General features: G+C 46.5%; 3 protein-coding genes across 4 annotated transcripts in view; 1 reads left to right on the top strand and 2 right to left on the bottom strand.

Moving 5' to 3' along the window:
• The window catches only part of LOC122385553 (locomotion-related protein Hikaru genki-like), a gene marked incomplete at its 3' end in the record, with an annotated part of 234,824 nt that extends 222,960 nt beyond the window's left edge, over nucleotides 1-11,864 (bottom strand). Inside the window, exons 1-2 of the mRNA XM_043373899.1 lie at nucleotides 11,771-11,864; nucleotides 8,339-8,412 (exon numbers count right to left, since the gene is read on the bottom strand). Of these exons, the coding sequence (XP_043229834.1) occupies nucleotides 8,339-8,412; nucleotides 11,771-11,855 (159 nt within the window). The remainder of the gene's footprint in view (nucleotides 1-8,338; nucleotides 8,413-11,770) is intronic.
• Nucleotides 1,026-5,977, top strand: LOC122385552. The gene is made up of 2 exons (XM_043373898.1): nucleotides 1,026-1,599; nucleotides 5,319-5,977. Exons 1-2 carry the CDS (start codon nucleotides 1,097-1,099, stop codon nucleotides 5,893-5,895), a joined length of 1,080 nt encoding a protein of 359 aa, XP_043229833.1. The 5' UTR covers nucleotides 1,026-1,096; the 3' UTR covers nucleotides 5,896-5,977.
• A 5,674-nt stretch (nucleotides 11,865-17,538) lies between the features above and the next one.
• On the bottom strand, nucleotides 17,539-21,954 carry LOC122385554. Of its 2 annotated transcripts, none has more exons than XM_043373900.1 (4): nucleotides 20,474-21,954; nucleotides 19,801-19,943; nucleotides 18,792-19,088; nucleotides 17,539-18,343 (listed from the first exon to the last, which is right to left on the bottom strand). In XM_043373900.1, exons 1-4 carry the CDS (start codon nucleotides 20,556-20,558, stop codon nucleotides 18,317-18,319), a joined length of 552 nt encoding a protein of 183 aa, XP_043229835.1. In that variant the 5' UTR covers nucleotides 20,559-21,954; the 3' UTR covers nucleotides 17,539-18,316. The 2 variants fall into 2 exon arrangements, with proteins under 2 accessions (XP_043229835.1, XP_043229836.1); XM_043373901.1 differs by having other exon boundaries at nucleotides 20,510-21,954.
• Between the last annotated feature and the right edge of the window lie 4,488 nt (nucleotides 21,955-26,442).

The following is a 26,442-nucleotide window of genomic DNA, read 5'->3' as shown; positions in this document are numbered from 1 at the left end:
CACTTCTGTAAACCCTGAGGAATCAATGATGGAAGCCAGTGTGCCTCATAGTTTGTATAGGCGAAAGCAAAAGTTAGTGACGCAGATACGTAACGACGAGTGTGAATTACATGCTATGCTCATAGAGGGAAACGCATCAATCTCAGTCATACAAGCACTGATTGCCAAGCTGGGAGAGCTAACGACACAGTTGTTGGACATAGTAGAAACTATGCAAGATGAAGATAACTCAGAAGACGGCTCATCTGTGCGATCAGGACCTCTGTGGAAGAATTATGAAGCTCTAGAGAATGACATCGCTGATTCGGTCTCGCTAGCAAATAAATACATTCGCCAAAAGATATCAGAGAACACAGATCGTTCAGATTCGCACAGCTCCAGTGGTTCAGTGAAAGAAGTTGAGAAAGTAGAAGCGTGCACGATTCCTGGTTTGAAAAAGCCTGAGCTGCCAGTCTTCAGTGGGGATCAGATGCAGTTTAGTGACTGGTCGGAGATGTTTAATGCATTCGTCGACAGCGAGAAAATACCGGCTAAGTTCAAGATGATTTACATGAAAAACTATCTCGCGGGAGAGCCTCTGAGAATTGTAGAAAGGTACAGACCCACAGAAACGGGATATGCAAAGGCGAAAGAAGAGTTAGACAAGAAATACGGTGGAAAAATGTTCAAAATCCGAAACGAGCTTGATTCAATAAGACGCACGCGGCCGATTCAAGTGGATGAAACCAAGCGGCTAGAAGAATTCTCTGACAGAGTGACAAGTTTAGTGACAAACTTAAAGGAAAGTGGATGCGTGTCAGATCTCACAAACACGTCTGCATACTACTTACTTGTTGTAGAGAAGCTCCATCATTTCTACGTGAAGAACTACAACAGATGGCTAAGCACTGAGCACAGAGAAGACAACTTCGAGTCATTCGCCGAGTGGCTGGCAGATGAAGCGCTATTCGAGAAAAGAGCAAAGCAAATGACACAAACCACGAGCAGCATGCCAAACACTCGACATCAGCAAAGGAAGACATTCCGAGTGAAAACCCAGAATCAACATCAGCCAGCAGTGCGGCAGTCCTTCAGTCCGCCGTCAGATACAAACTGCATGGTTTGTCAAGCTGATCACGCCTTGGAGAGCTGTGCTGTTTTTCAGAGCTGGACAGTGGGCAAAAGATACGAGTTCTGTAAGCAGACAAGAATCTGTTTTAGATGTCTCGCCGGACAACATCGTGGAATAAGATGCCACCGGTTTCCTGGATGTCAGTTAGAGGGGTGTGGAGGAAGCCACCACACCTTACTGCATGCCAGTCTGCGACAAGATAAGCAACTGGAACAGAGAGGACGGCTGAAAGAGCAGCACCGACAGACGGAGAACACAAGTCAGAACCGTCAGACTACGAGCCATCTACCTCAGCAAGGTCAACTAGAACAGAGCGGACAGTTGAGCTGGTCACAATACCGCCAAGAAGGAGCTCACAGCAGTGGATGTCAGCCATCGCGCAACACGCCAAACACCACCAGCAGTAGCAGTAGCGGGAACACACAAAGCTCCGGAATAAGCTACAATACGGCAGCCTCCAGATCACCACCAGGAAAAGGAGCGACCGCATTCCAGACAGTTCCAGTGCGCGTGCACCACAACGGCCGTTCGGTTACCCTCAACGCGCTACTGGACCCATGTTCTGACGCATCATTCATCAGTAAAGCAGCTGCATCCGAGATCGAATTCAATGGAACGAGCCAAAAGTTTGAGCTGGGAACGGTGACCGGCACACAAGACGTCACTATGAAAGCAGGTTCTGTGAAGTTATCCAGCCTGCACAGCAGTTATGAAGCCGCTCTGAACGTGTTCGTCATACCCAGTTTAGACGGAGCATCTGTGGGCATAAACTGGAACGACGCTAAGAAGAAGTGGGCGCATCTGCGACACATCCAATTCCCGGAGATGTCAAGAAGTCGTGGGGTCGATCTGCTGATAGGAATCAGCGCCGATACGATGCCCCTCTTCGTGCCACTGGATACTGTTCTTGGCACGACCGGAGAGCCAGTGGCAGTGCTCACACCGCTCGGTTGGACAGCGTTCGGCTGTATCGAAAGAGCAGCTGAAAACACCAGTGAAGATGTGTCATGCCTGAAAAACATGTCAAACTTTGCAAAAACCCTGCGAACACATGTGAAGAAAAGAGTGTTTGAAGATGAGGTCCAGATCATGCAGTCAATGACTGACTTGGAACTGATGCAGGTGAAGTCAAGCGAAGAGCATCTTCTCTCACGTGAAGAACAGACTGCAGTTGAGAAGGTTAAGAAGTCTCTGAAGTACACGGGTAGTCGGTACGAAGCAGCAGTGCCATGGCGCAATGAAGAACCGTCACTCGAGAACAACTACGGCATGGCGATGAGTCGACTCGTGAATACAGAACGATCTCTTTTAAGGCGGTACGACGAAGATCTTCCAAAGAAGTACAATGATGTAATTGAACAGTACGTCCACAAAGGATATCTAACAGCAATCACAGACGAGGAGCACGGACAACTCGAAAGTAGAGTGTGGTATCTACTAGTGATGTCAATTACGGAAAATCGGAATACCGATACCAAACCAAATACCAACCAAAACCACGGGAAAATACCGAAACCAAACCAACTTGGGAAACTGTGGGAAATACCAACTTTTTACCGATGTATTAGCCTCTTATACATTAGTGAGGGGTTATGATACCAACAAAATACCAAACACATTACGATTGAAATACCAAATACCAAGTTGGTATCGGTTTGGTATCGGTATACCAAGAAGTTGGTATCCGTTTGACATCTCTAGTATCTACCACACTTCCCAGTCGTTAGAAACGACAGATCGACGACGAAGGTCAGAGTCGTTTACGACGCAGCTGCCAAGTGTGGAGACATCAGCCTGAACTCACAACTGCTCCCCGGTCCATCTCTCTACAGTGACCTGACGGAGACACTCGTCGGATTTCGTCGACATCCAGTCGCCTTGATCGGAGACGTATCTGAAATGTTTCTCCAGGTGGAGCTGGCGCCGGAAGACAGACGATATCACAGAATACTCTGGAGAAACATGAGAACAGATGAAAACCCAACAATATATGAAGCAAATCGCTGGATATTCGGAAATGCTGCCGCTCCTTTTGTTGCTCAGTACGTGTTAAGGGAGCACGCTCTAAGACGGGCGGACGAATATCCACTTGGAGCTGAGGCCCTCACCAGCATGTTCTACATGGATGACTGCATTGCCTCCTATGAATCCAGCACAGTAGCCGCGGAGGCAAGAAGACAAGTAGCTAGGGTACTGCAAGAAGCTGGAATGAAGATAAGAAAGTGGATGTCAAACCGTGAAGAGGTGATGAGCACCATTCCTGAAGAAGACCGTGCGAATGAAGCTGAACATATCATTGAAGAAAGGAGTTCAGCCTCCACCAAAACGCTGGGCGTTGTCTGGTCGACAAAAGAAGACCGCTTGTCCGTCGATTCTTCAAGACAACGCTCGACTGAGATTCTCACCAAGAGAAGCTGCTTGAAGGAGATGGCAGCAGTCTTCGACCCTCTCTGCTTGTTTAAATATCCATTTGAGTAGGATTGTTCTCACCATTTGTAGTACGATCGAAGATGCTGTTCCAAGACACATGGGCCGCAGGCGTGGACTGGGATGATCCACTAACAGAAGACCTAGAAGGCAAGTGGAAAGAGTGGCTCTCTGAGCTCGGTGACCTCGGCAGTCTTTCAGTCCCAAGATGCCTGCATCCATATGAAGGAACACCAAAGCAAGAAATACACGTCTTTTGCGACGCATCAGAACAGGCTTACGCAGCAGCAATTTACGTAGTGTCTGAGTATGGTGGCGAGCGCTCCTCACATCTAGTTCTTTCACGTGCTAGAGTCACACCACGGGCAAAGCAGCACACCATTCCACGCTTGGAACTGATGGGGGCACTTCTCGGAGTACGTCTTGTGAAGAAAGTTTGTGAAGTCCTCAAGATACCAGTTGATGACGTTCACTTCTGGTCCGACTCCATGGACGTCTTGTGTTGGCTCCGAAATGAAGTTCGCCGCTTCCAAGCATTCGTGGCCCATCGTATCTCTGAGATCAGAGAGATGACCAAGCCTGACCAGTGGCAACACGTACCTGGTGTCGAAAACCCAGCCGACCTGCCAACGAGAGGTCTGACGATAGAGCAGCTGCGCGTCAATGAACTTTGGTGGCATGGGCCGGCCTACCTGTTGAAAGGAAAAGATCAGTGGCCTCTGAAGAAAGAGTTCAACAAAGAAGAGCATGATCAAACGGAGTTCAAGAAACAAGCACCTCAGAAAACAGTGCTGGCAACTTCTGTTCCAGACATGCCAGACGAATTCCGTCTTCGACCAGAGAACTTCTCTACATGGCGCAGACTAGTGCGTGTAACCGCTTGGGTGTGGCGATTCATCCAGGCGGTGAGGTGTAGAGTAGAACCAGCAAGTGAAGAACATGAAGTCCAAGAAGCTCAGAGAGTAGAGCTAGACCCAGACGAACTGCTGAGAGCCGAGAAGTTCTGGATACGTCAAGTACAAGAGGAGGCGTACGGTTCTGAAATCAAAGAACTACGAAGAGAGAGCGAAGTAACAGGGGGAATCTCAAGCAAGAAGTCACGTAAGCAGAGCTCGATCAAACAACTTACCCCTTTCCTGGATGAAGATGGAATTTTGCGAGTCGGAGGCCGGCTTCAGAAGTCTGAGTTGGCGTTTGATTCAAAGCATCCGGCTATCTTACCAAGGAGACATCACATCAGCAAGCTGATCATTCGACAGCACCATGAGGACGCAGACCATGCAATGGGGACGGAGCACACTCTGTCCGAAGTCAGACGTCACATCTGGATACCAGGAGCCCGTCAACTCATCAAGTCAGTGGTGAGAAACTGCATCGTCTGTCAAAAGGGCCGCAAGAAACCGGAAGCACAGCTGATGGCTCCTAAGATCGGCAGTCAAGTTTGTCCATCGTTTCGAGCGTTTGACAAATGCGCAGTAGACTATGCAGGTCCATTCGAAACCAGACAAGGAAGAGGCAAGACACGACAGAAACGATACTTGTGCCTGTTCAGCTGTCTACAAACAAGAGCTGTTCATCTCGAGATGGCCTATGGGCTAGACACGGACAGCTTCATCAGAGCTCTCATGAGATTTGTATCCAGAAGAGGCAAACCGTCTGAGATCACATCCGATAACGGCAGGAACTTTGTCCGAGCCACGAAGGAACTGAAGTGCTTGGTAAGAAGCATTGACTCAAGCAAAGTGCAGGAAGAGCTGTCAAAGCATTGTATCAGGTGGCAATTCACCCCACCAGGAGCTCCCCACTTCAACGGCGCGTGCGAGGCAATGATCAAGTGCGCCAAGCGGGCTCTGAAAAGAACACTCGAGAGGGCCGATCTTACCGATGAGGAGCTTCAAACTGCCTTCTGTCGAGCCGAGGCACTGCTGAACACCAGACCAATCACAGTCGTCTCAGCTGACGCCAACGATGAGAAGCCACTGACGCCAGCAGACTTCATCTTGGGGACGGCTAGCATCGAGACCTCACCGGCATCACAGGATGACGCTACAACTCTTCGGCAGCGCTGGAAACGGCTCCAGCAACTATCCATAGAGTTTTGGAAGCGTTGGCTTCGAGAATATGTACCAGCTCTCCAGGCGAAGTCAAAGTGGTTGAAGCCTCAGACCGACTTGAAATCAGGCGATTTGGTCCTGGTGATCGACGCAAATACCCCGAGGAGTCAGTGGCCACTGGGGCGAATCGAGGAAGTGTTACCGGGGAAAGATGGCCACGTGCGTGTGGCTACAGTGAAACTGCACAATAAGGTCGTGACGAGACCAGTCGTGAAGCTGATTCACATCGATGTGCTCCAGTGAAGTAGTAGCCAGTAGTCAAAGTAGTGGAAATGTGAAAGTGATACCTCTATGTAGAATTGGTTGAATTCGTGTCAATTCAAAGTCGAGGGGATGTTACAGAGGTTCTTTTATCACACATGTCGCGTGCACATATGTTTTGTGATGATTATCGTATTGAGGTCGGGAAGACGAGAGAACGAGGAAAAAGAAAATATATAGAAAAATGAGAACGAGGCCATTAAGTTGTTTTAAGAAAGTTAAGCGAAGTTAAGATAAATAAAGCATTAAGTTAAAAAGCTAAGCGTAACACAACGCGAGGAAATAACTATTAAGACTATCCGAACAATGTCTTTTGTCCAAAAGAGGCGCATTTCAATTTTCTCCCATTGACTTATAATGGGGAGGTCGCAAAATTGACCTGACCTTAGGTCATCGATATCAAAATTCTGAGATATACATTTTGTACATGCTATTGCTCTTAGCAATCGCTGAAAGTTTCAAAGCGATCGGTCACTCGGTGTAGCTATGACAGACATTGAAACTTTTTATGAGGTGAGGTCACTTCAAGTGACCTGGTGACCTGACCTTGAATGACCTTGGTCTGAAATTTTCACAACATGTGTAGAATTGATGTACGATAAGGTGTACCAAAAACGGCGGCGCTCCGCGCCGCCGTTTTTGAGATATTCGCGAAAAACCACAAGGGGGGGGTGTTCAAACACCCCCCAGCATGGCGCGGGTTAAAAACTCAATAGCTTTGACCTGTTTTCAATGGATAACACTGCATACCAAAAATGTCCATCGCTCTCGTCATAGGATATTTAGATTTAAATAACTAACTTATCTACATCATTGTTTTGAACCAAATTAATACTTTCAACTTGACCCTCGCCCGTATTGGTGTTTTTCCAGCCGCGAACGTATAAGGTATAACCCCTTGCCGTTTCGCTCCTGATCAAGCTAGAGCTTCGCGGAAAAAACGAGCGTGTTGCCCGTGACGAGAGAAAGCCGATGATACCCAATTTTAAGGTCCTAGGTCATCCAGGTCAATGACCCAAAAGGCGGGAAAATTGGGACCTGTTAGAACGTCGTAGTGTGGCTGCTATGGGGTTTTTCGGGGTGCTGATCACGAATATCATGCTAGTTTTGATCACAGATGATGTCTTCATTCATTTAGGCCAGGTCGGGTTAGGTCAGGTCAGGTCAACCAGTAGAGGTCCTGCCGGGTATTTGTAGTAGGTGTCAACCGCCTCTGACAGCCTCGTAACATGTTACGAAGGCACCAAAACTACTTTGTAAACGTTCATGTGGTTGCTTAATTCGAATTCAGCTCGAAAAAACTGGCCTAGAAACATGTCAAACTCGAAAAAGTGAATCGAGGTCACCAAAGGTCAATGACCTGACCTGACCTTCAGGTGACCTTGACACCCACCCTAATGCATGGGGGAAACATCATATCACATGTTTGAACGCTTGAAACCACGAAAAGACTGCAAACGCGCTGCTAATGCGAGCCGACATACGCTGAATCGCGGTTCCGGCCAAACGTGGTCTCGAAAAGTAGGTCACAGGTCAAAGGTTATTTGCGTCAGGGTCATGAAATTTTCAGGGTAGGTGTAAAATTGATCAACGCGAGAGTACTAAAAGTTACGTCGTGATCGGCCGCTTTTTACGCGAGTTATTTGCGAAATACCGAGGGGAGTCCGTTCGACCCCCCCCCCCTCCTAAAGGGCGAGGGTTAACTCACAGTCCGAACTCCGAACAAGTTTGGTCTTGTTTGTGAATTTGTCGGAGCATCACCTAAATCTAATAGAGATGATGGAGGGAAACTAGGCTTTTAAGGAGGGAAGGGAGTCGGTGACGGTCAGGGGCACTACAAGCTGGTGAGAGGGCTGACATACCATGTTTTGATAGCATGACTGAAACAGACTTTTTGGGTAGCGAGGAAATCGCATGCGAGAGTCTATTGAAATTCTTACATCGGCCTTTATATACACCAGTCGTATACAGGTGCGGGATTTGGCATACGCAGACAATCGAAGTACTGTTTGGAGCCAACGAAGGAAGGAATGAGTGAGTACTAAGTTGAAAGCATTAATTTGGTTCAAAATGATGATGCAGATAAATTAGTTATTTAAATCTAAATATCTTATGACGAGAGCGATTGGCATTTTTGGTATGCAGTGTTATTCATTGAAAACAGGTTGGAGCGTTTAAGTCTTTAATTTAGTGGTCGCCGCTTACTAATCATGCGGCATACACGCCGCACATAACCGCCAATGCCGCAACACAGCTTAGATTTCGAAGTAAGCATTTAGTCTCACCCAACAAAAACTCCGACGGCGAGCCCAATTCTTTTTTTTTTAATCGTAAGACTATTTTTTTTACCGTTATATGAATTAGTCCGTCTGAAAATCACTTCACTTAAAAAAAAGTTACCTTCGACCAGCCCTATTGCACATACCTTTGCTTTGCTGTAGTTTACGTCAGACGAAAATCTTGTGCCATTAATAGTCAGCTGTGGTGCCTCACAGCCACCTGCAATAAACAGAGCATACTAGGGTGACCCGCGGGCTCCGCAACGCCAACAGGGGTATCATTCGATCGGTGGGTGTTTGGTTTTTCTTGTGTCGGTTGGGCTATCCTATTTAGGGCCTTGTTGGCAAGTAAGATTAGCGTGATGCTAGCGACATCTATTAATGTCATTGGGGACGCTGATTGGCTGATCGAGTCCGTGAGCAGTATCGCTAATTTACGCTAGTACAGGGTTGAGGTAATATGCGCATGCGCAGGAATTTGTGCTCTAATGGAGGGGCTTTTGGTACCTCGGGCAGCGTCCAATGCTTTTTGGACCTGTTATGGCCTCTGCATCGAAAAACGCTAGATAAAAAGGTTGTAGAGGAAGCTTGAGGCTACCTTTTCCCACAATAATATTGGCACTTTATCTTTTAGCTTACGTGTGGGGCTCGCTTGAAAAAGGCCGATTTAACATGGAAACCCAATGGGGTAGTAGTTTTTAGCGCCAATTTGGCCTAATGCCACCAACTGTTACTGGCTACCCCTGGATGAGACAGGGTCCGAGTACCTAGAGTTTAACGAGCGACCAAGACCCGAGACGGAGGAAGTACTTCCGGTGCTCGGGTGTTCAACCCAAAAGTCTTCAAAAACGAAGAAGATTCCAGAAGATGTCCCATCGAGGCTCACAAGAAGCTTGCCGTACACCGCCCAAAGGAAATGCTGGATGACGAAAGTCCCTTTTTCTTGGCGGTAAACAACTGCTGGTCCCCAGAGAAAGACACAACATTTCAATGGTACAAGAAGGCTCCCATGGGGAAAAATAAGCTAGCTTCATTCCTCAAAGAAGCGTGTGAAAAAGCAGGCATCGGGGAAAAAGAAGCAATCACTCGGCACGCAAAACGTGCGTAAAAAGAGCTCTAGACACCGGATGCCCACGCGAATAGGTAGCACAGCTAACTGGGCACAAGTCTGTGGCATGTCTTGAACGCTACGCTATAGCAGACGTGCATGTTCAGAGGGCTCTGTGCACTAGCATCATGAATGGGTCAGAGTTTTCGGCCACAAAAAGACGAAGTCATCCACAGAGGTCACCGTGGCACCCGGCGCTACCTTCGTTTTTAACATCAGCAACTGCCAAAACGTGGACGTTTCAGGAAAGTAGGTGGTTCATGTACAAGTACATACATACCTGTCATTCGTCGAACAAAATGAACGAACCGCGCATTACTTGGTAAACCACCAATTTAACCCGCGCCCGGCTGGGGGTCCTGAATTTCCACGCCCTGCTGGGGGTGTTTAAACACCCCCTTCTAACTCGGCTCCTGGGCCACGTAGCGATACGCGAAAGGCGGCGTTCGAAAGAGCGCCAAAAATAATGACGATATCACTTCGGTCACTTTTTTGGTAAGGTCAAAGGTCAGGTCACCAGAGGTAATTGAAGGCAAAATTTCGCCGATTTTAAGGTCGAATGTCGACAATTTCCAAGAAGCCAACGCATGACTCGAGAACCAATAGAGCTAAAACGCCGCGGAAAAGTGCATTCGATAGCCCTAATAACGCCCTTTCTGAACAATTCTCTCAGATTTGACCTAACGTCAACGGTTTTGCCTGCAGGGGGCAAAACTGAAAAAATAACCGATTTTTTCGGAAACAGTTTTCTGCGATAACTTTTGACCCAAGCCTTGTATGAGCTTACTTTTACCGGCATCGTGTTCCTCTCGTCATGACGCATCGAATGAACAATACCTTGACCTTGAAAGGTCAACTTGAAAATTTGACCTCAGGTCAAGGCCATGACCTGACCGAAAAGGGTCATGTTGCATACCAGTCGATCCGTATCGTCGAGCTGAACACATCTAAGGCGTTGTCATCACTCTAGCATGCCTCTATCAAAAGTTATTTGCGAAAAACTGTTAGATACCTTTCGTGACCTGAGATGACCTCAGGGGCATAAAGAGGGGTCACGGACACCATTTTCATTTCCAGTGTGTCGTACTTGTAATTCAGTATTTGGGAGTATTTGGATTTGTTTTTGGCTTACATTAGTTATGAGCAAAAGGTTACTAATCCATCTGATTTCCATTATAATCATAATCATGCTCAAAAAAACGTTTCACACCATTCAATCAGTATTTGGGAGTGTTTAAAATGTCTTTCGTCCAAAAGAGGCGCATTTCAATTTTCTCCCATTGACTTATAATGGGGAGGTCGCAAAATTTTCGTGATCTTAGGTCATCGATATCAAAATTCTGAGATATGCATTTTGTACATGTTATTGCTCTTAGCAATCGCTGAAAGTTTCAAAGCAATCGGTCACTCGGTTAGCTATGGCAGACATTGCAACTTTTTATGAGGTGAGGTCACTTCAAGTGACCTGGTGACCTGACCTTGAATGACCTTGGTCTGAAATTTTCACAAAATATGTAGAATTGATGTATGATAAGGTGTACCGAAAACGGCGGCGCTCCGCGCCGTTTTGAGATATTCGCGAAAAACCACACGGGAGGGTGTTCAAACACCCCCCCCCCCCCAGCAGGGCGCGGGTTAAAGACTCATAGTGCCCTGACTGCATGCACTTGCGTCACTGTCTTATCGAAACACACTTTGGATGTTAAATCAATGTCTTTGTTTTATCATTATTAAACGAAGTTTGTCTTGGCTTTGGCAGGTTCCTCTTTCTCAGGAAATGCTTCAAAAGTTCGCTGGTAAAATGTTTTGTAGTGGTGTCAATTACGGAAAATCGGAATAGTTACTGATACCAAACCAAATACCAACCAAAACCGTGGGGAAATACCGAAACCAAACCAACTTGGGAAAATGAGGGAAATACCAACTTTATACCGATTTCTTAGCCTCTTATACATTAGTGAGGGTTCATGATACCAACAAAATACCAAACACATTACGATTGAAATACCAAATACCTACCAAGTTGGTATCGGTTTGGTATCGGTATACCAAAAAGTTGGTATCCGATTGACATCTCTAATGTTTTGCCCATGGTCCGAAACCTTTGTCCAATTGCCTTAAGCATTATGCGCTTTAATCCAAAAAGCTTTTACCGCACGCTCGCGCTAATGCTAAAGGCATACTTCGGCATATGCTAAAAACAGAAGGTCTCAGGACGTTAAATACATACAGACGTGGCGATATGGTGGCGATTGTAACCATGCTGGGATGGACATTGAGTTAATGGGGAGATCCATCGAAAGCGTTGGGAATCGCGCCGGTTATTCTATAAGGAGTTCTGCGCGCCTGATTGCAGGGTCTTCCGAGATATTACCCGACTTTGCTCAACTAGATACAACCTCCCATCCCACACAGTAAGATGATGGTGCAGATAACAATGTCATTGCCGGCGGCGGTCGTCGAGCCGTACCTGCCGAGATGTGCTGGCAGCTGGTAGAGGAGCAGACGGCTACCAGCAGCGCGGCCAGCCGGCAGCCGCTTGCCGAGCACCACATGGCGGCGGGCCCGCCCGGCGCCAACTGCGGCCGGCCGCCGCCACCGGCGGCGGCACCGACGCACCGCCCACCCCCGGCACACCCCTCCCCTTTTTCCGCCACACCCTCCCCGCAACTCTGTTTACCATCAGAGACAGAACCCCTCCCCTTTTCCCGCCACACCCTCCCCGCAACTCTGTTTACCATCAGAGACAAAACCCCTCCCCTTTTCCCGCCACACCCTCCCCGCAACTCTGTTTACCATCAGAGACAGAACCCCTCCCCTTTTCCCGCCACACCCTCCCCGCAACTCTGTTTACCATCAGAGACAGAACCCCTCCCCTTTTCCCGCCACACCCTCCCCGCAACTCTGTTTACCATCAGAGACAGAACCCTTCCCCTTTTCCCGCCGCACCCTCCCCGTAACTCTGTTTACCATCAGAGACAGAACCCCTCCCCTTTTCCCGCCGCACCCTCCCCGCAACTCTGTTTACCATCAAAGACAGAACCCCCATGAGTGTCGATCTTTATACCTTTGGGGGTGTTGCAGCACCACTAATGCTCAAATGGCAGACTCCCACTAACTCTGCTTGAGGAAAATAATACGTTGCGCAGTCTTGCGCTACTAAAAATAAAACCAGTACTTCACGACGCATGAAATAAAGATGTAAAGAAAAGCAAGTAGGGGAGACCCGGGAGGTATGGGCCCCCAGGAGGTATGGGCCATCGCAGTTTTGAAGAAGTGTTGCGTATTTTTACACATTTGACCGCGTAAACTGGTAGCAGCCATTTCGTTATGCAACTCACGTGATTTCCAAAATCTTCCTCAGTCTTCTTTGGCAATGAGTGGTGATAAAGCGTTTTTGCCCTCTTCTAGTAAAATACGTTCCATAAAGTAAATTCGTGATCAATGTGAACCATGCTCGTTTGATAATGTCAGACCATCGCTAACATTAAGTTGAAAGCATGCAAATTAAGACTGGATACTATTTGACGCTTTCTTTCAAGATTATCACGGTGACTATAAAAATATTGTTTAGCTTATTTCATGGAACATGATTGAGTTAACCATAATACGTGCCCAAGTGGTCTCCATGAAGTAGGCTGTTGGCGGCTTATGCGGTACCTGGGCTCTAAGAGAGCTCAATGGGGTGGGACTAAATGCTTACTTCGAAATCTAAGCTGCGTTGCGGCATTGGCGGTTATGTGCGGCGTGTATGCCGCATGATTAGTAAGCGGCGACCACTAAATTAAAGACTCAAACGCTCCGACCGGTTCTCAATGAATAACACTGCATACCAAAAATGCCAACCGCTCTCGTCATAAGATATTTAGCTTTAAATAACTAGGTTATCTACATCATCATTTTGAACCAAATTAATACTTTCAACTTAACCCTCGCCCGTATTGGTGTTTTTCCAGCCGCGAACGTATAAGGGGGGGGGGGGGTCCGTTGGACCCCCCCTTGCCGTTTCGCCCCTGATCGAGCTAGAGCTTCGCGGAAAAACGAGCGTGTTGCCCGTGACGAGAGGAAGCCGATGATACCTAATTTTAAGGTCCTAGGTCATTGGTTGACCTTGCAGGTCAGGTCAATGACCCAAATGTCGGGAAAATCGGGACCTGCTAGAACGTTGTAAAATGTGGCTGCTATGGGGTTTTTCGGGGCGCTGATCACGAATATCATGTTAGTTTTGATTACAGATGATGTCTTTATGCATTTAGTCCAGGTCGGGTCAGGTCAGGTCAGGTCAACCAGTAGGGGTCCTGCCGGGTATTCCTAGTAGGTGTCAACCGCCTCTGACAGCTTCGTAACATGTTACGAAGGTACCAAAACTACTTCGTAAACGTTCATATGGTTGCTAAATTCGAATTCAGCTCCAAAAACTGGCCTAGAAACATGTAAAACTCGAAAAAGTGAACCGAGGTCACCAAAGGTCAATGACCTGACCTGACCTTCAGGTGACCTTGACACCCACCCTAATGCATGGGGGCAACATCATATCACAAGTTTGAACGCTTGAAACCACGAAAAGACTGCAAACGCGCGGCTAATGCGAGCCGACATACGCCGAATCGCGATTCCGGCCAAACATGGTCTCGAAAAGTAGGTCACAGGTCAAAGGTCATTGGGGTCAGGGTCATGAAATTTTCAGGGTAGGTGTAAAATTGATCAACGCGAGGGTACTGAAAGTTTCGTCGCGATCGGCCGCTTTTTACGCGAGTTATTCGTGAAAAACCATGGGGGGGGGGTCCGTTCGACCCCCCCTATACGGGCGAGGGTTAACTCACTCATTCCTTCCTTTGTTGGCTCCAAACAGTCTTTCGATTGTCTGGAAATCGTATGCTAAATCCCGTACCTGTATGCGACTGGTGCATATAAAGGCCGATAAAAGAATTTGAATAGGCTCTAGCATGCGATTTCCTGGCTACCCAAAAAAGTCTGTTTCAGTCTTGCTATCAAAACATGACCTCGCCCGCACAGGGGGGGGGGGGGGGTTGGCATCAACCCCCCTAAGGTTTTTCGCGAATAACTCGCTTAATAAGCGGCTGATCGTGACGAAACTTTCAGTACCCTCGCATTGATCAATTTAACACCCACCCTGAAAATTTCATGACCCTGACCCAAATGACCTTTGACCTGTGACCTACTTTTCGAGACCATGTTTGGCCGGAACCGCGATTCAGCGTATGTCGGCTCGCATTAGCAGCGCGTTTGCAGTCTTTTCGTGGTTTCAAGCGTTCAAACATGTGATATGATGTTGCCCCCATGCATTAGGGTGGGTGTCAAGGTCACCTGAAGGTCAGGTCAGGTCATTGGTTTTGGTGCCTTCGTAACATGTTACGAGGCTGTCAGAGGCGGTTGACACCTACTACAAATACCTGGCAGGACCTCTACTGGTTGACCTGACCTGACCTAACCCGACCTGGCCTAAATGAATGAAGACATCATCTGTGATCAAAACTAGCATGATATTCGTGATCAGCACCCCGAAAAACCCCATAGCAGCCACACTACGACGTTCTAACAGGTCCCAATTTTCCCGCCTTTTGGGTCATTGACCTGGATGACCTAGGACCTTAAAATTGGGTATCATCGGCTTTCTCTCGTCACGGGCAACACGCTCGTTTTTTTCCGCGAAGCTCTAGCTTGATCAGGAGCGAAACGGCAAGGGGTTATACCTTATACGTTCGCGGCTGAGTATTAATTTGGTTCAAAACAATGATGTAGATAAGTTAGTTATTTAAATCTAAATATCCTATGACGAGAGCGATGGACATTTTTGGTATGCAGTGTTATCCATTGAAAACAGGTCAAAGCTATTGAGTTTTTAATTTAGTGGTCGCCGCTTACTAATCATGCGGCATACACGCCGCACATAACCGCCAATGCCGCAACGCAGCTTATATTTCGAAGTAAGCATTTAGTCTCACCCAGCTCAATGTAGATCCCAGCACGAGTATTGTTCTCAATGTCGAGAAAAGAATATGAAATAAGACACCGGCCATATGCCTCCCGGGCCATGGCACATACCAAGGCCGTATGCACATACGCATATTTACGTCTGGACAACGAGTTGCGTTGGAGAGGCCGGAAATAGTGGCGATTTCAGGACCGCAAGAATGGACCGTCATTTGAATGATTCTTTTTTAAACCGTGGACTGTTTTCAGCCGGAATTTAATAGTTACTACAAAATATTTTGTAATTACGTTTCCACCAAGAATGAATGCCATCAGGGCTAAATTTTTACTTGTATTGCATTTTGTCAAGAAGCATATAGTGCTGTTATATTGCAGTTTTAGCGCGTTTGTTACAAAATATGAAGCGAATAAGCGTCAGTGTAATTCATTAGTGCCAGAAGTTAACTTGAGGGGAAGCTACGCTAATTGCTCTTGTCCATCCACTAAATTTTATTAAATATTTTGCTTTGTGTATTCCAAAAGGAGAGGGAACTATTTCATTTGTGCCTTCATGTCAGAATTGATGGTGGATCATTAAATTTTCAACGCAGTTTACAAACAAGCATTTGGTCTTTCTCGTATATATGCAGTGGCTAAGAAAAGGTTGATCAATCCTGAAGTTCAGTCATCGTACCTCAACTTGGCAGCAAGATCCCCCAAGGACAGAGGATATATTGTATACATGTCCTGTAAATCAAAGAAACAAGCATTTGGTCTTTCTCGTATATAAGCAGTGGCTAAGAAAAGGTTGATCAATCCTGAAGTTAAGTCATCGTAACTCAACTTGGCAGCAAGATCCCCCAAGGACAGAGGATATATTGTATACCTGTCCTGTTAATCAAAACATTTTTGTGCCTGCAAAGGCTTAAGTTATCTGTGGTGTGTTCGGAGTTAGGCCATATGGCCGTTTTTGTTGTATGTTTGTGTGGAGATTGAATATAACTGTGACCCTGTGCTTGTTTGTATACTTACTATGGTCAAACAGGGAACAGCACATCCACATTCACATAACATACTCACCTAGCACCTAACTCATAGCTGTACCCTGCAGGATCTGTACTTGTTCATGTCTCGAGCATTAACAAAGAACTTAAGTAGCTAAGTAATCATTTCCCACATTTCTGAGCATCTAACATGACATACAGCAGTGCAGAGCAGCTTCAGAGAAGAAACACTTTAAATGCACAGACTCACACCAGCCACCCAATGAGCCAGTTCCTCAGTTGACTGTTTCCCTGGATAGTTGGATACGGCTTGGCAAGGTGAGCTCAGGGAGACACCGGTTGGTCACGTGACTCGGAAACAAAAATCAGCTGATAGAGTGGCGGAATCGCCGTAATCAAACACGAATAATTCCGGACGATAGAGCGGCAGTATAGGAGTTTTCTTCACAACAGGCAAACATTGCAATGTTTTATCATTCTATGATCAAGAAACGTTCATAAATCATATATTTCTTCGATGATTACTGCCGCAACCGACACGCACATATCGTAGCCAGCGCATAAAGCTGTGCTTTGCGATATTAAATGTAAAGAAAAGCATTCTATATCTTGTTTCAGCCTTCTGCTTACGCTTTTATAATTACGACAGCGACACCATACGGCCTATCGACGCTATGCAACTCCATGGAGTGTCCGGTCGCACTCTGCCGAGTGTGCCGAGATCAGATGCGGACCATCCGGGGCACGTCCAGCTGCACTGCCCGGTCGCTGGGAGGGCGACACCTAGCGCCGCTCTGGCCGCTCGCTTCCACGCACAACTTAGCTACCTGACTAGTGGCTACGCTTGTGGGAGGGGAAGGAGGAAACCAACAACAGTCTGATGAGCCAATGGAGTCAGCGAGCCGCGCCAATCAGAGCCCTTCCGCGCGCAGACGGGAGCTAGAGCTATTCATCTCCTTTCCTGTTTTCGCTGGTCCGCCAGTCACCAGCATCGTTCCGTGCTCTCCATCGTCGCGATTCGGCTGTGTTGTCCTGTGTGCGTCAGCAACAACAGAGAGCGAGAGAGAAAGAGAGAGAGAGAGAGAGAGAGAGAGAGAGAGAGAGAGAGAGAGAGAGAGAGAGAGAGAGAGAGAGAGAGAGAGAGAGAGAGAGAGAGAGTCTCGGATCACGCCAGGCAGCCACATGGATATCTATTGTTTATTTACTTTCCAGTGATCGCAAGCGTTTAGTTGTTTGGAACCGGGTGTGATCAGTATTTGACGCATTTCTGTGATCTGTATGATAAAACTGAAAAAAATAGTGAAATATATCCACTTTAATTCACATATCGCTTTTGATTCATGGTACGGCTGCTTGATTTTGCCACAGCGTACATAGTACATACCTACACAGCCGATCTCGGCATGTTTCTGTTCCAGAACAGCAGCTGCAGTGGACACCAAAAATGCATTCATGTTCTGACAACTTATTCCAAAGATACACATATTTTACGACGAACGTTCCAGAGAAAGTATTTTCTCGCTCACAGATGCTCAGCAAGAAGCGCGCGATTGATTGCAACTAGCACGCTCACGATTTCTAATATAGCGCTGGCCAAAACCTGCCCCTTACATCCAAATATAATAATCTTAATTCCGGTCTCTGTCCTATTTATTATTTATTAGCGCATCGAGAGTGAATGATACCACGGCATAGCCGTCATATTACATAGCACAAATTGCGAGACGACGTCGAGATCCGTATCGGCGTATCATTCACAGATCCGGGTGTTTCGCCTCCACTCTCAATCAACCCTGACACACTATCAACCGAACCACGTCGGCTCCAATCATCTTGAGTTCCGTACTGAAATCTGATGGCCGGCCCGTCAGTTGATCATATCTGTCTGCGCGCACTACACCCGAGCTCAGCCTTAAGTGCACTGTGCGGCCTTCTCCAGATGACGCCTCTGAGCATGGCGCTTATCCTGCACCTGGATGTTTAGAGCCTCTTGTTCGTGTACGGCCATTAGCATTTCAGGAGTCGGATGTTCTCGGCGGAGGCGGCGCTGGTCACCGTGGAGCCGTCAGACGACACCGTCAGCTCGAGCGCCCGCGACTAATGACCTGCAAAACAGCGAGTCGCGGCACGTCACGACGAGTGACGACCGTCACGTTTCAGTCACGAAGGCCGTTATAGAACAGTCACGGCGACTGTCATATAGCAGTCACGGCTGCCGTCACAGGTCACGACGGTCGCGTAAAATGCCACTACCAGCCACGGCGACCACGAATCATACCTCATAACGTTCCCTGTCGCACACTCATCCATAATAACAGTACATTCGCCTGTATAATACACATTACACATTTCTCACTCAGCATTTCTCACTCACTCGAAGCTCAAGCCTGAGACCATCAAGCGTCACGACACTTGCAACGGCACCTGCATTAGCAGACATCCCATCCCGGCAACACATAAAGTTCCCCCAAGCAACCCACCTAGGGTCACTGACCTAGTAACGAAGCAGGACACAGCTGACCTGTGGATGCGTTGGTTGACACAATTACTGACCTGGACATAATGTGATCGTTTCTGATCAATGTCGACACGCGCGCCGGCGTATCGACGCCGTCGGCGAGCGGGACGCGGTCGGCTGGCAGGGCGCCGTAGGCGGGCGGGCCGGCGTCGATCGGCGTAGGTCGGCGAGTCTCGTTCGGCTACCGGATCACCTTCGGCCGGCGAGCGACCGTCGGTCGTCGGGCCACCATCGGCGAGCAGAACGCCGTTGGCTGGCGGAAGCCCGTTGGCTGGCGGGAGCTGTCGGTGAGCAGGCCATCGTTGGCAGTCCCATCGTGGTCGCGTGGCGCTCTGAAACACAGTAAAGAGTTAATGACTCATTAGGGACCATATTATTTTCAAGTCCTATGCTGAATATCCCTAAGGTAATCTATTTAACTCACCAAGAAATATTCAGAGCATTCACTGGAAGCATAGTCATGCAAGTAGGCCTTTAACTGCAATGCTATATTTTTTCCTTATGACACAATATGCCATGCCATTCAAACAGCCCATTATGGTCAAACAGCAGACTGAGTGGAGCATAAAGCAATTAATCTGGTTGTAACTTGTAACACCAAAGGATTGTACAGTGAAGGATAGGTGGTGCCTGCCGACCCTCAATGACAGGTTCATGCTCTGGAGCTGGTCCTAGATCTGACTCAGCTGACTGCCTGAGGGTGGAGGGCAGAGGAGGATGCAGGTCGGGTTATATTGGCAGACGTTGAACAGTGATTGGTCACAACCATTTACCTATAAATTGATAAATTCATATATTGATGGGAAATGCATGTATGGGACCACGCCTCCATCAGACGGCCAAGGAGGTCGCCCCTGGGCCCGCCTCGGCTCTCGGACCACAGCGACAACCGGCCCCGATCGACCTGTGGTCGACCGGTGACCGGTCACAGTCATCACGCCACTCACCGAGGACGGGGGGACGCCATTATCACCTATCAGGGGGCAGGTAACACAATTGGCATTATATCACTGCCCTACAGAGTCGGTGGGATGCACAACTGACCTGGAGATGACCTGATTGTTTCTGGACAATGTCTGTATGCGCGCCTCGTAGCTGGTGATAACACGCTGCCATTTCTGCTGGGTGACGTCCGGCCCACAGCTGGATCGAACCGCGCTGTCTCCAGAACCACCGCCAGATACAACCTGGTGGATAGGATGATAACTCAAGAACCACACAACACACAATGAAAATAAAGGCGACAGCAGCGCATGATGACGATCTTATATCATTTGGCTTATTCAATGTCACCACAGGTTGCAAACACTACATTTTACTAGTCAGACTCCCATGGTGGGCTGATGTGCCTAGCTGTACTCCGAATGTAAGACTTTCCAAATGTAACTTGAGTAAATGTAAAAAATCAACAAATAACTTGTCTAGAAATAATGTTGCTAGTCTAAAACCAGCTCGAGCTCCCCCCCCCACCAAAAAGGCACCCAGGAGCACATGAACACCAATGCACAATCACCTGCACAACACAGCACATGCTCAAGGATGCCTGGTGCATGGTGGGGTTTGTAAGTCTACACAGCAATTCACGCTTAGCATGGGCTCTGGCTCAATTCTTCCACATTTATGCAGGGCATACTGGTACACTGGAGGGTACACATTTCCAGATTGGTTGATATAGAATGATGCGGATTAGTCGAACTAAGTGATGCATTTTGCTTGCCTTTTTGCCAAGTATTGTAGTCTGTTTCATACTCACGTCTTCGTCTCCGCGTCAGCATGACACTGCTTTGCTTCGCATACTCCATGCAGCATCGGCAAATGAACCTCGATTGCTTTGAAGAATATCAAAAATGTGCAGCATCCATTCGGGCACAGACCTGCTTTCTTGAATGCAAATCAAGGCTACGAACGAGCCAGGACTTGAGGCAAACTTTGCCCTGCCGTGTTGCCCATAATTGTGGCATGAAAACAAAAAAAAAAACACTGTGTCCTGGTGGCATTGTGATTGCAAATTTCCAACCCCTGCAAAGATCTCAAAAGAGCACAAGAAAAAGGAAACTACAAAAACGCCAACACCCCATACAATCTCTACACAATTCTTTTATGTTATGCGCTTCACAACTTCTACCATCAACAAGCTGCACAATTTTAAATTGAATTTTAACCGAATTCCAATGTGCCTAATCGGCCTAATCAAAACAAATTCAAAAATCAGGGATGTTCTCCGTCAGCAACGAACACGCCGTTAAACCAATCAAATGAGAGCGCTGGCGTTCGCTAGCGATAGCAGTACAGTAAACTGTGCGCAGCTGCAGGTGATAATCATGGTCTGCAGATTTGAACATCGAATTTCGTACTGAGCCCCAATTTATTTTGTATAAAACCTTACACCAGCAGATATAAAATTTAATTTTGTATATTATTGTACGATAAATAGATGCCGACTCGGTTTTATTTCTTAGTAATATTCCATTGATTGTTACAGTGTGACTTTTGGCAGCAAGGTAGCTCTCACATTCTAGACCAAAAAAATATATCTTATGACACCGAAACTGCAATAAAACATGCTTATCGGGAAAGAAAATTTAATTTTTATTATGATGAACACCTTTTATGAGCCCATCTGCGGTAGGTTTACCAACTATGAATGTTTTTGTTCAAGACTGTTTGGTACCCAAAACTTTAAATTTCAACTTTGGAAGGAAAATTGACAATGAGCCCCAATTAGCTGAGCTTTAACACTTTTATATGTTATAGTCTGTGCATTTTTGCACATTTTGTTGGTTTATTTAGATGCCGACTCGGTCTTGTTTTTAAACAATATTAAATTTAGTGGAACAGGGTGACAAAGAACACCAATGGTAGTGATGTATTCAACATGGATTAATTCTAGTTTTGAGCATTAGTAAATGCAAAACACACATAAAATATGAAAGACAATTCAATTTTGATATTGACTGCTACTGATTTGAAACCCACACCACTGGTATTATTCGAGAATTCGTGGTATAACTTTGGCAGGTCCGGCGGGATGACAACTTTGGGAGCATGGTGGTTTCGAAATTCAAAGAAGCAATATTAGGCTATGATAATAGGTTTTCACTATTAGTTTTTATTTTTAAGGATGAAAACACATTTTCGTTACTAAAGAATCCCTACAACCTAAGATTGATTATTTTCGAAATGGCGTGGCCGGCTTCAAAATTATCTTCGTAAATACTTTACAGAAATACACCAGTCCTGCCCTGAATACATTTCTTGATAATATATATGTAAATAATAAAACATATAAAAATATGAGGCCTAGTTCCCTTTTTTGGAATGAAAAGGCCAGCTGAAAATAGTGGTCAAAATACCTTAGTGTTGTGGCGGCGAACCGGTTTTACCTAGTTCTCTATATACCGTGGGTGAGCTAACTGTTGGCAAGTTGAAGGTTAGCAGGTAAGATTGAGTTAGGGTGAGTACCTACCTATAACTGGGTGCTACTGCTATGCAGGTCTTGGGTAGGCTGCAAATATGTGTGATGATTGAGGCTAGGTCAGCTGTCAGGCTAGTCAGGAGAATGCTCATTGCTCAGGTCACATTTTTATGGACACTTTGCAAATTAAAAAACTAACCATCTAATCTAAGCTAACCCGACTAAACATACACAACTACTGACTATAGGAACTAAGCACCTACCTACTTGTGCATACATCTCATACTATGTCAAAGTAGAGTTCCTTGGTGGAAGATTACCCTCAGTACTTTTTATCCCAGCCCTGTGAAGAAAACTAATACTTCTAAGCTCTGAGTCACTGCTGGCCATCCACAGGAAGAAACGCTGAGACGAGAGCTTTGCCATTGTATATTGGACCAATAATCACTATCACGAATGACTATGAACACATTATATGATCACATCGTTGCATGGATTGTCACATTGACAGTTCTACTATAATCCTTTTTTTCAAGAAATACAGTGATGATTAACAACAAAATCAACATAAAGTGGATTTAGTGATCCAAGCTTTCTAGTAGCAATAGAATGATCGCATGTTTCATTTGCCAGACACTGAGTACCTGATGCACATTACAATCTGCATAGCATGAAGCATCTAAGCTGCCCAAGTCCATTCATTCTAGATTTTTAACTTGAAAGTTAGCACTACTTTATCTTGCTGTTGTAAGTTATCATTCAATATCCATACCAAGGCTATAGAACTCCAGGTAAGGACACCAGCCGTTTGACCTTGAACGCCGCCGGCCGGCCGATGACGTCATTGGAGGCAAGCCGGCTCGGCGGACGCATCGAGCGAGCGTGTAACGGAGGAGCGTTGGGACGTTGCGGGCAAGATTCCTTTACTACTGCGGGAGCCGGGGAGAGATTTTAAAGCGTTTGCATGCCACCATTGTTAAGTTGATTGATCTAGACTGCATTCTTATAAAGCTCGACGCATCTTAGGCCTGGATGGTGCGTACATTCGTAGAACGGTCCGACGTCCGTGGTCGAAGCTGTCTACTAGTACCAAAAGACGCCAAGAGCGGTGCAATAACGGCGACCCGATCCCGTCTCTGGCGATTCTAGGACTCGTTAAGACCCAGACCGAGTCTGACCCGTCCATTTTTAGGGAAACGGGGTGAGTGAATTGACAACCGAAAACCGATGGTTAGAATTGATCCCGTCGTCGAGCGATGGTTGATTGACAGACAACACATGTTGTAGTGGGCGGATAAGCATCAGGGATGATGCCTGAACGAAGCAAGCATAATTGGTGTGCCATGTTGTTTAGGAATATAAAATCGTAACGGAGGTCCTTGAGGATATTATCTCTACATTACGAGGATTCACCACCAGTGAAAATTACTACTGTTAAACCCTCGGTCCCGGGCAACTCCGGGGAGCTGCAGTATCCGGCTGCCACCTCATCGACTCGCAGGTCCTGTGGGCTTCCGTGATGCTTGTGCTTCACCCAGAGGCACGGGTAGAGCAGTAGGATGTGGGGTGAGGTGTCTGTACGCCTCTTCATTGTAGGCAAGGCCCTAAATACAAGGTTGCACGGACTTATTTCTACTAAACCTACCAGAATATAGTTTCACGGTTGATTATTTAAATAATTATTCAATCAAAATTTCTTTATTATTATCTCGTAATCATTTATAAGCAATTTTATAAATCAACTTTCAATTTGCTTGCCTTTTACTAGCAAAATAACTTTTCTAGTATTGGGTCAACATAGTGGTGTAGCAGTAGGAACCACATCTGGCAAAACCCCAATGCCTACATACAGCAGAAAAGCAGCCACCAGGTGTCGCCACAGTCGCCACTTGGTCGCCACACAGATGTCGCGCGCGTCGCCAATCGCCACACTATCGATTTCCATAAGGACGCATATGTACGGATATGTATAGGAAAGTCGCCCTTAAGGATTACGCTTACATCCTTTGCTTATGAGGTTGGTGGTTGGAAATTGGGAGGGGCTCAGCTATTTTCGACCACGGATATGCCTTTATCACATGATGAGGAACATGCTGATAAGCGTTTTATGCGTCATAACAGCACAAAAGTATTTTTAATCATTTTTCAAAAATAGCCGTTCTGCCGTATCTTTCAGTGCAAGGTGCCGTCGGTCATCCCCGACGTGACGTCACGCAGGGAATTTGCCAGATTTTCCTACTAGACTTCGACACCCCCTGATTGTAGGTACGACGCATACAGCGCCCAGTCCCGCCGAAGCTCGATAATCGACCGTGACATATTCTTAACTGGCGGATCCAGGAACACATCGGGGGGCATATACCTACCCCAAAAAAGGTTTCTGTGAATTAAAAAAAAAAACATCGGATTTCGATTCCTTGCGCACTACTGTGCAGTTCGATCAATAAACTTTTCCTCATAAAAGTTGTGAAGTTTTCGTTTTGTTCTCGAAAAACGATTTCGGACGCTGCCCCGGATGTGGGCCTGTGGGGGATAACATTTGTCCCAAATGCCTTCCCTTGCAATCGCCAGCGGGTTGCTCCACCCTGAGCTTAACTAAAAACGTCATAAAATCCCACCAGAGAGCCGAATCCGATAACTCATCTCTGTCTGCCCGTCTAAATTACTACGCACCGTACGGCGCCCGGCCCCGTCGGAGCACTGAACCGACCGTGATATTTTTAGTTTTCCCCCATCCCGAGCTCCATTAGAAACGTTCTCTCTCCCCATCCAATTGCTCATGATGTAAATTCAATACCTACCTCATCTCTGTCTGCCCGCCCATTCATTGCACACCTTACGGCGCCCGGCCCCGCCAGAAGGATCCTAGCGCGCTGAGTGGTTGCCTCCAGCCGCGTCATCGCGAGGCTCCGCGGGGCCCGCAAATGAATACATTGCGTGAATAGTCGTGTCGCCCCCTGATCCATACCAATACATCAATATGCGCTCACCAGTCAACATTTTCTGGCATGATCCTGCTCAGCGTGCTCTTCAGTAGGTATTGCTCCAAGGTCTGCAATATTATAGCTTGTTTTTGGCCAATAAGCTCTTTTAATTTTGCTTTTTCTTGCTGATATATGAGCCCGATCACCTTGCGTTTATCAACTAAAATTTCATAACTTGTTCAACTTGATATTGATTATTGATATTGCTCAGGAGTCAGGACCTCTGTCAGCCTCCTGGATACTTCGGATTGTTTTCAGTCAACATGCTTCTTAAATATGATATAAGTCAATATTCAAAACATCCAACAAAACGACGTACAAGAGTAAGAAAACCACCAGATAAACTAAAAATAGCCTTGGAACAGAGCCAAGTGGTGCTCCATTTGTTTGTTTACAATGATTGTAGTGCTGATGTATTTTTAGGAATCTGAACGTCGGCTTATAAAAAATTAAACGTTTTTACTAAAGTTGTAAGGCAAGTAATATTTATCTGAAAGAACTAAAATATTCAAAAGCCAAACACTATGAAATACATGAATCGGAACGAAAAAGTAATCCAAAAATCCAGCCTTATCACCGGCTCCTAAAACTGCAACAAAATCAGCACTTTTCCCCGCAACTCGATGTTCAGACGTAAATATGCGGCACATACCTCCCGGTGCATTTTGATGGATCGAAAAAGCGCATGATATATTGATAGTTATCTCGAGACAAAATACCTGATCCCAGGTGCCTAATAACAGGCACACTTTACAGGCGAATGGCGATATCACGTACAGAGTGAAAAACCAGATCTGGCCACTGCCCACTGGAAGAAAATAACCATTTCACAAAACCGGCCCATACCTCCCGGGTCTCCCCTAAGTCTTAAGAACAAGGCGGTACTAGACAGGGTATATGGAGTGAAGGGTAGGACGAACTTTGGTAGGAATTTCTAGTATAATTACTAGAAAACCTACTGTGTGGTCGGGACTAGCAAAAACTTGTTCAAACTAGAAAATGGTAGCGCTTATGGTCGGCAGTCGTGACGCGCACGTGACATTCATTTCTTAAATTTCTTAAATAACGGGTTTTAGGGGCCAATTAGTGGGCAGATACATTCAATTCGCTATTAATAATTGATTATGCAAACATTAAAGAATCTACATCATTCAATTCCAGCCAAAATCATGAGGCGCTCCCAGGATTCGAACTCACGACCCTCGGATCCGTAGCCCGATACGCTACCGACCGCGCTACCGAGGACCGAGCGCCGACGATCGGAGAGGCGGATCGCGGGTGCTGGCG

Source organism: Amphibalanus amphitrite, unplaced genomic scaffold (assembly GCF_019059575.1).
Source record: "Amphibalanus amphitrite isolate SeventyFive unplaced genomic scaffold, NRLGWU_Aamphi_draft 000223F_arrow, whole genome shotgun sequence".
Taxonomy (NCBI): Eukaryota; Metazoa; Arthropoda; class Thecostraca; order Balanomorpha; family Balanidae; genus Amphibalanus; species Amphibalanus amphitrite.
The sequence above is the reverse complement of the archived record's forward strand: the minus strand, read 5'-3'. Positions and strand labels throughout refer to the sequence as shown.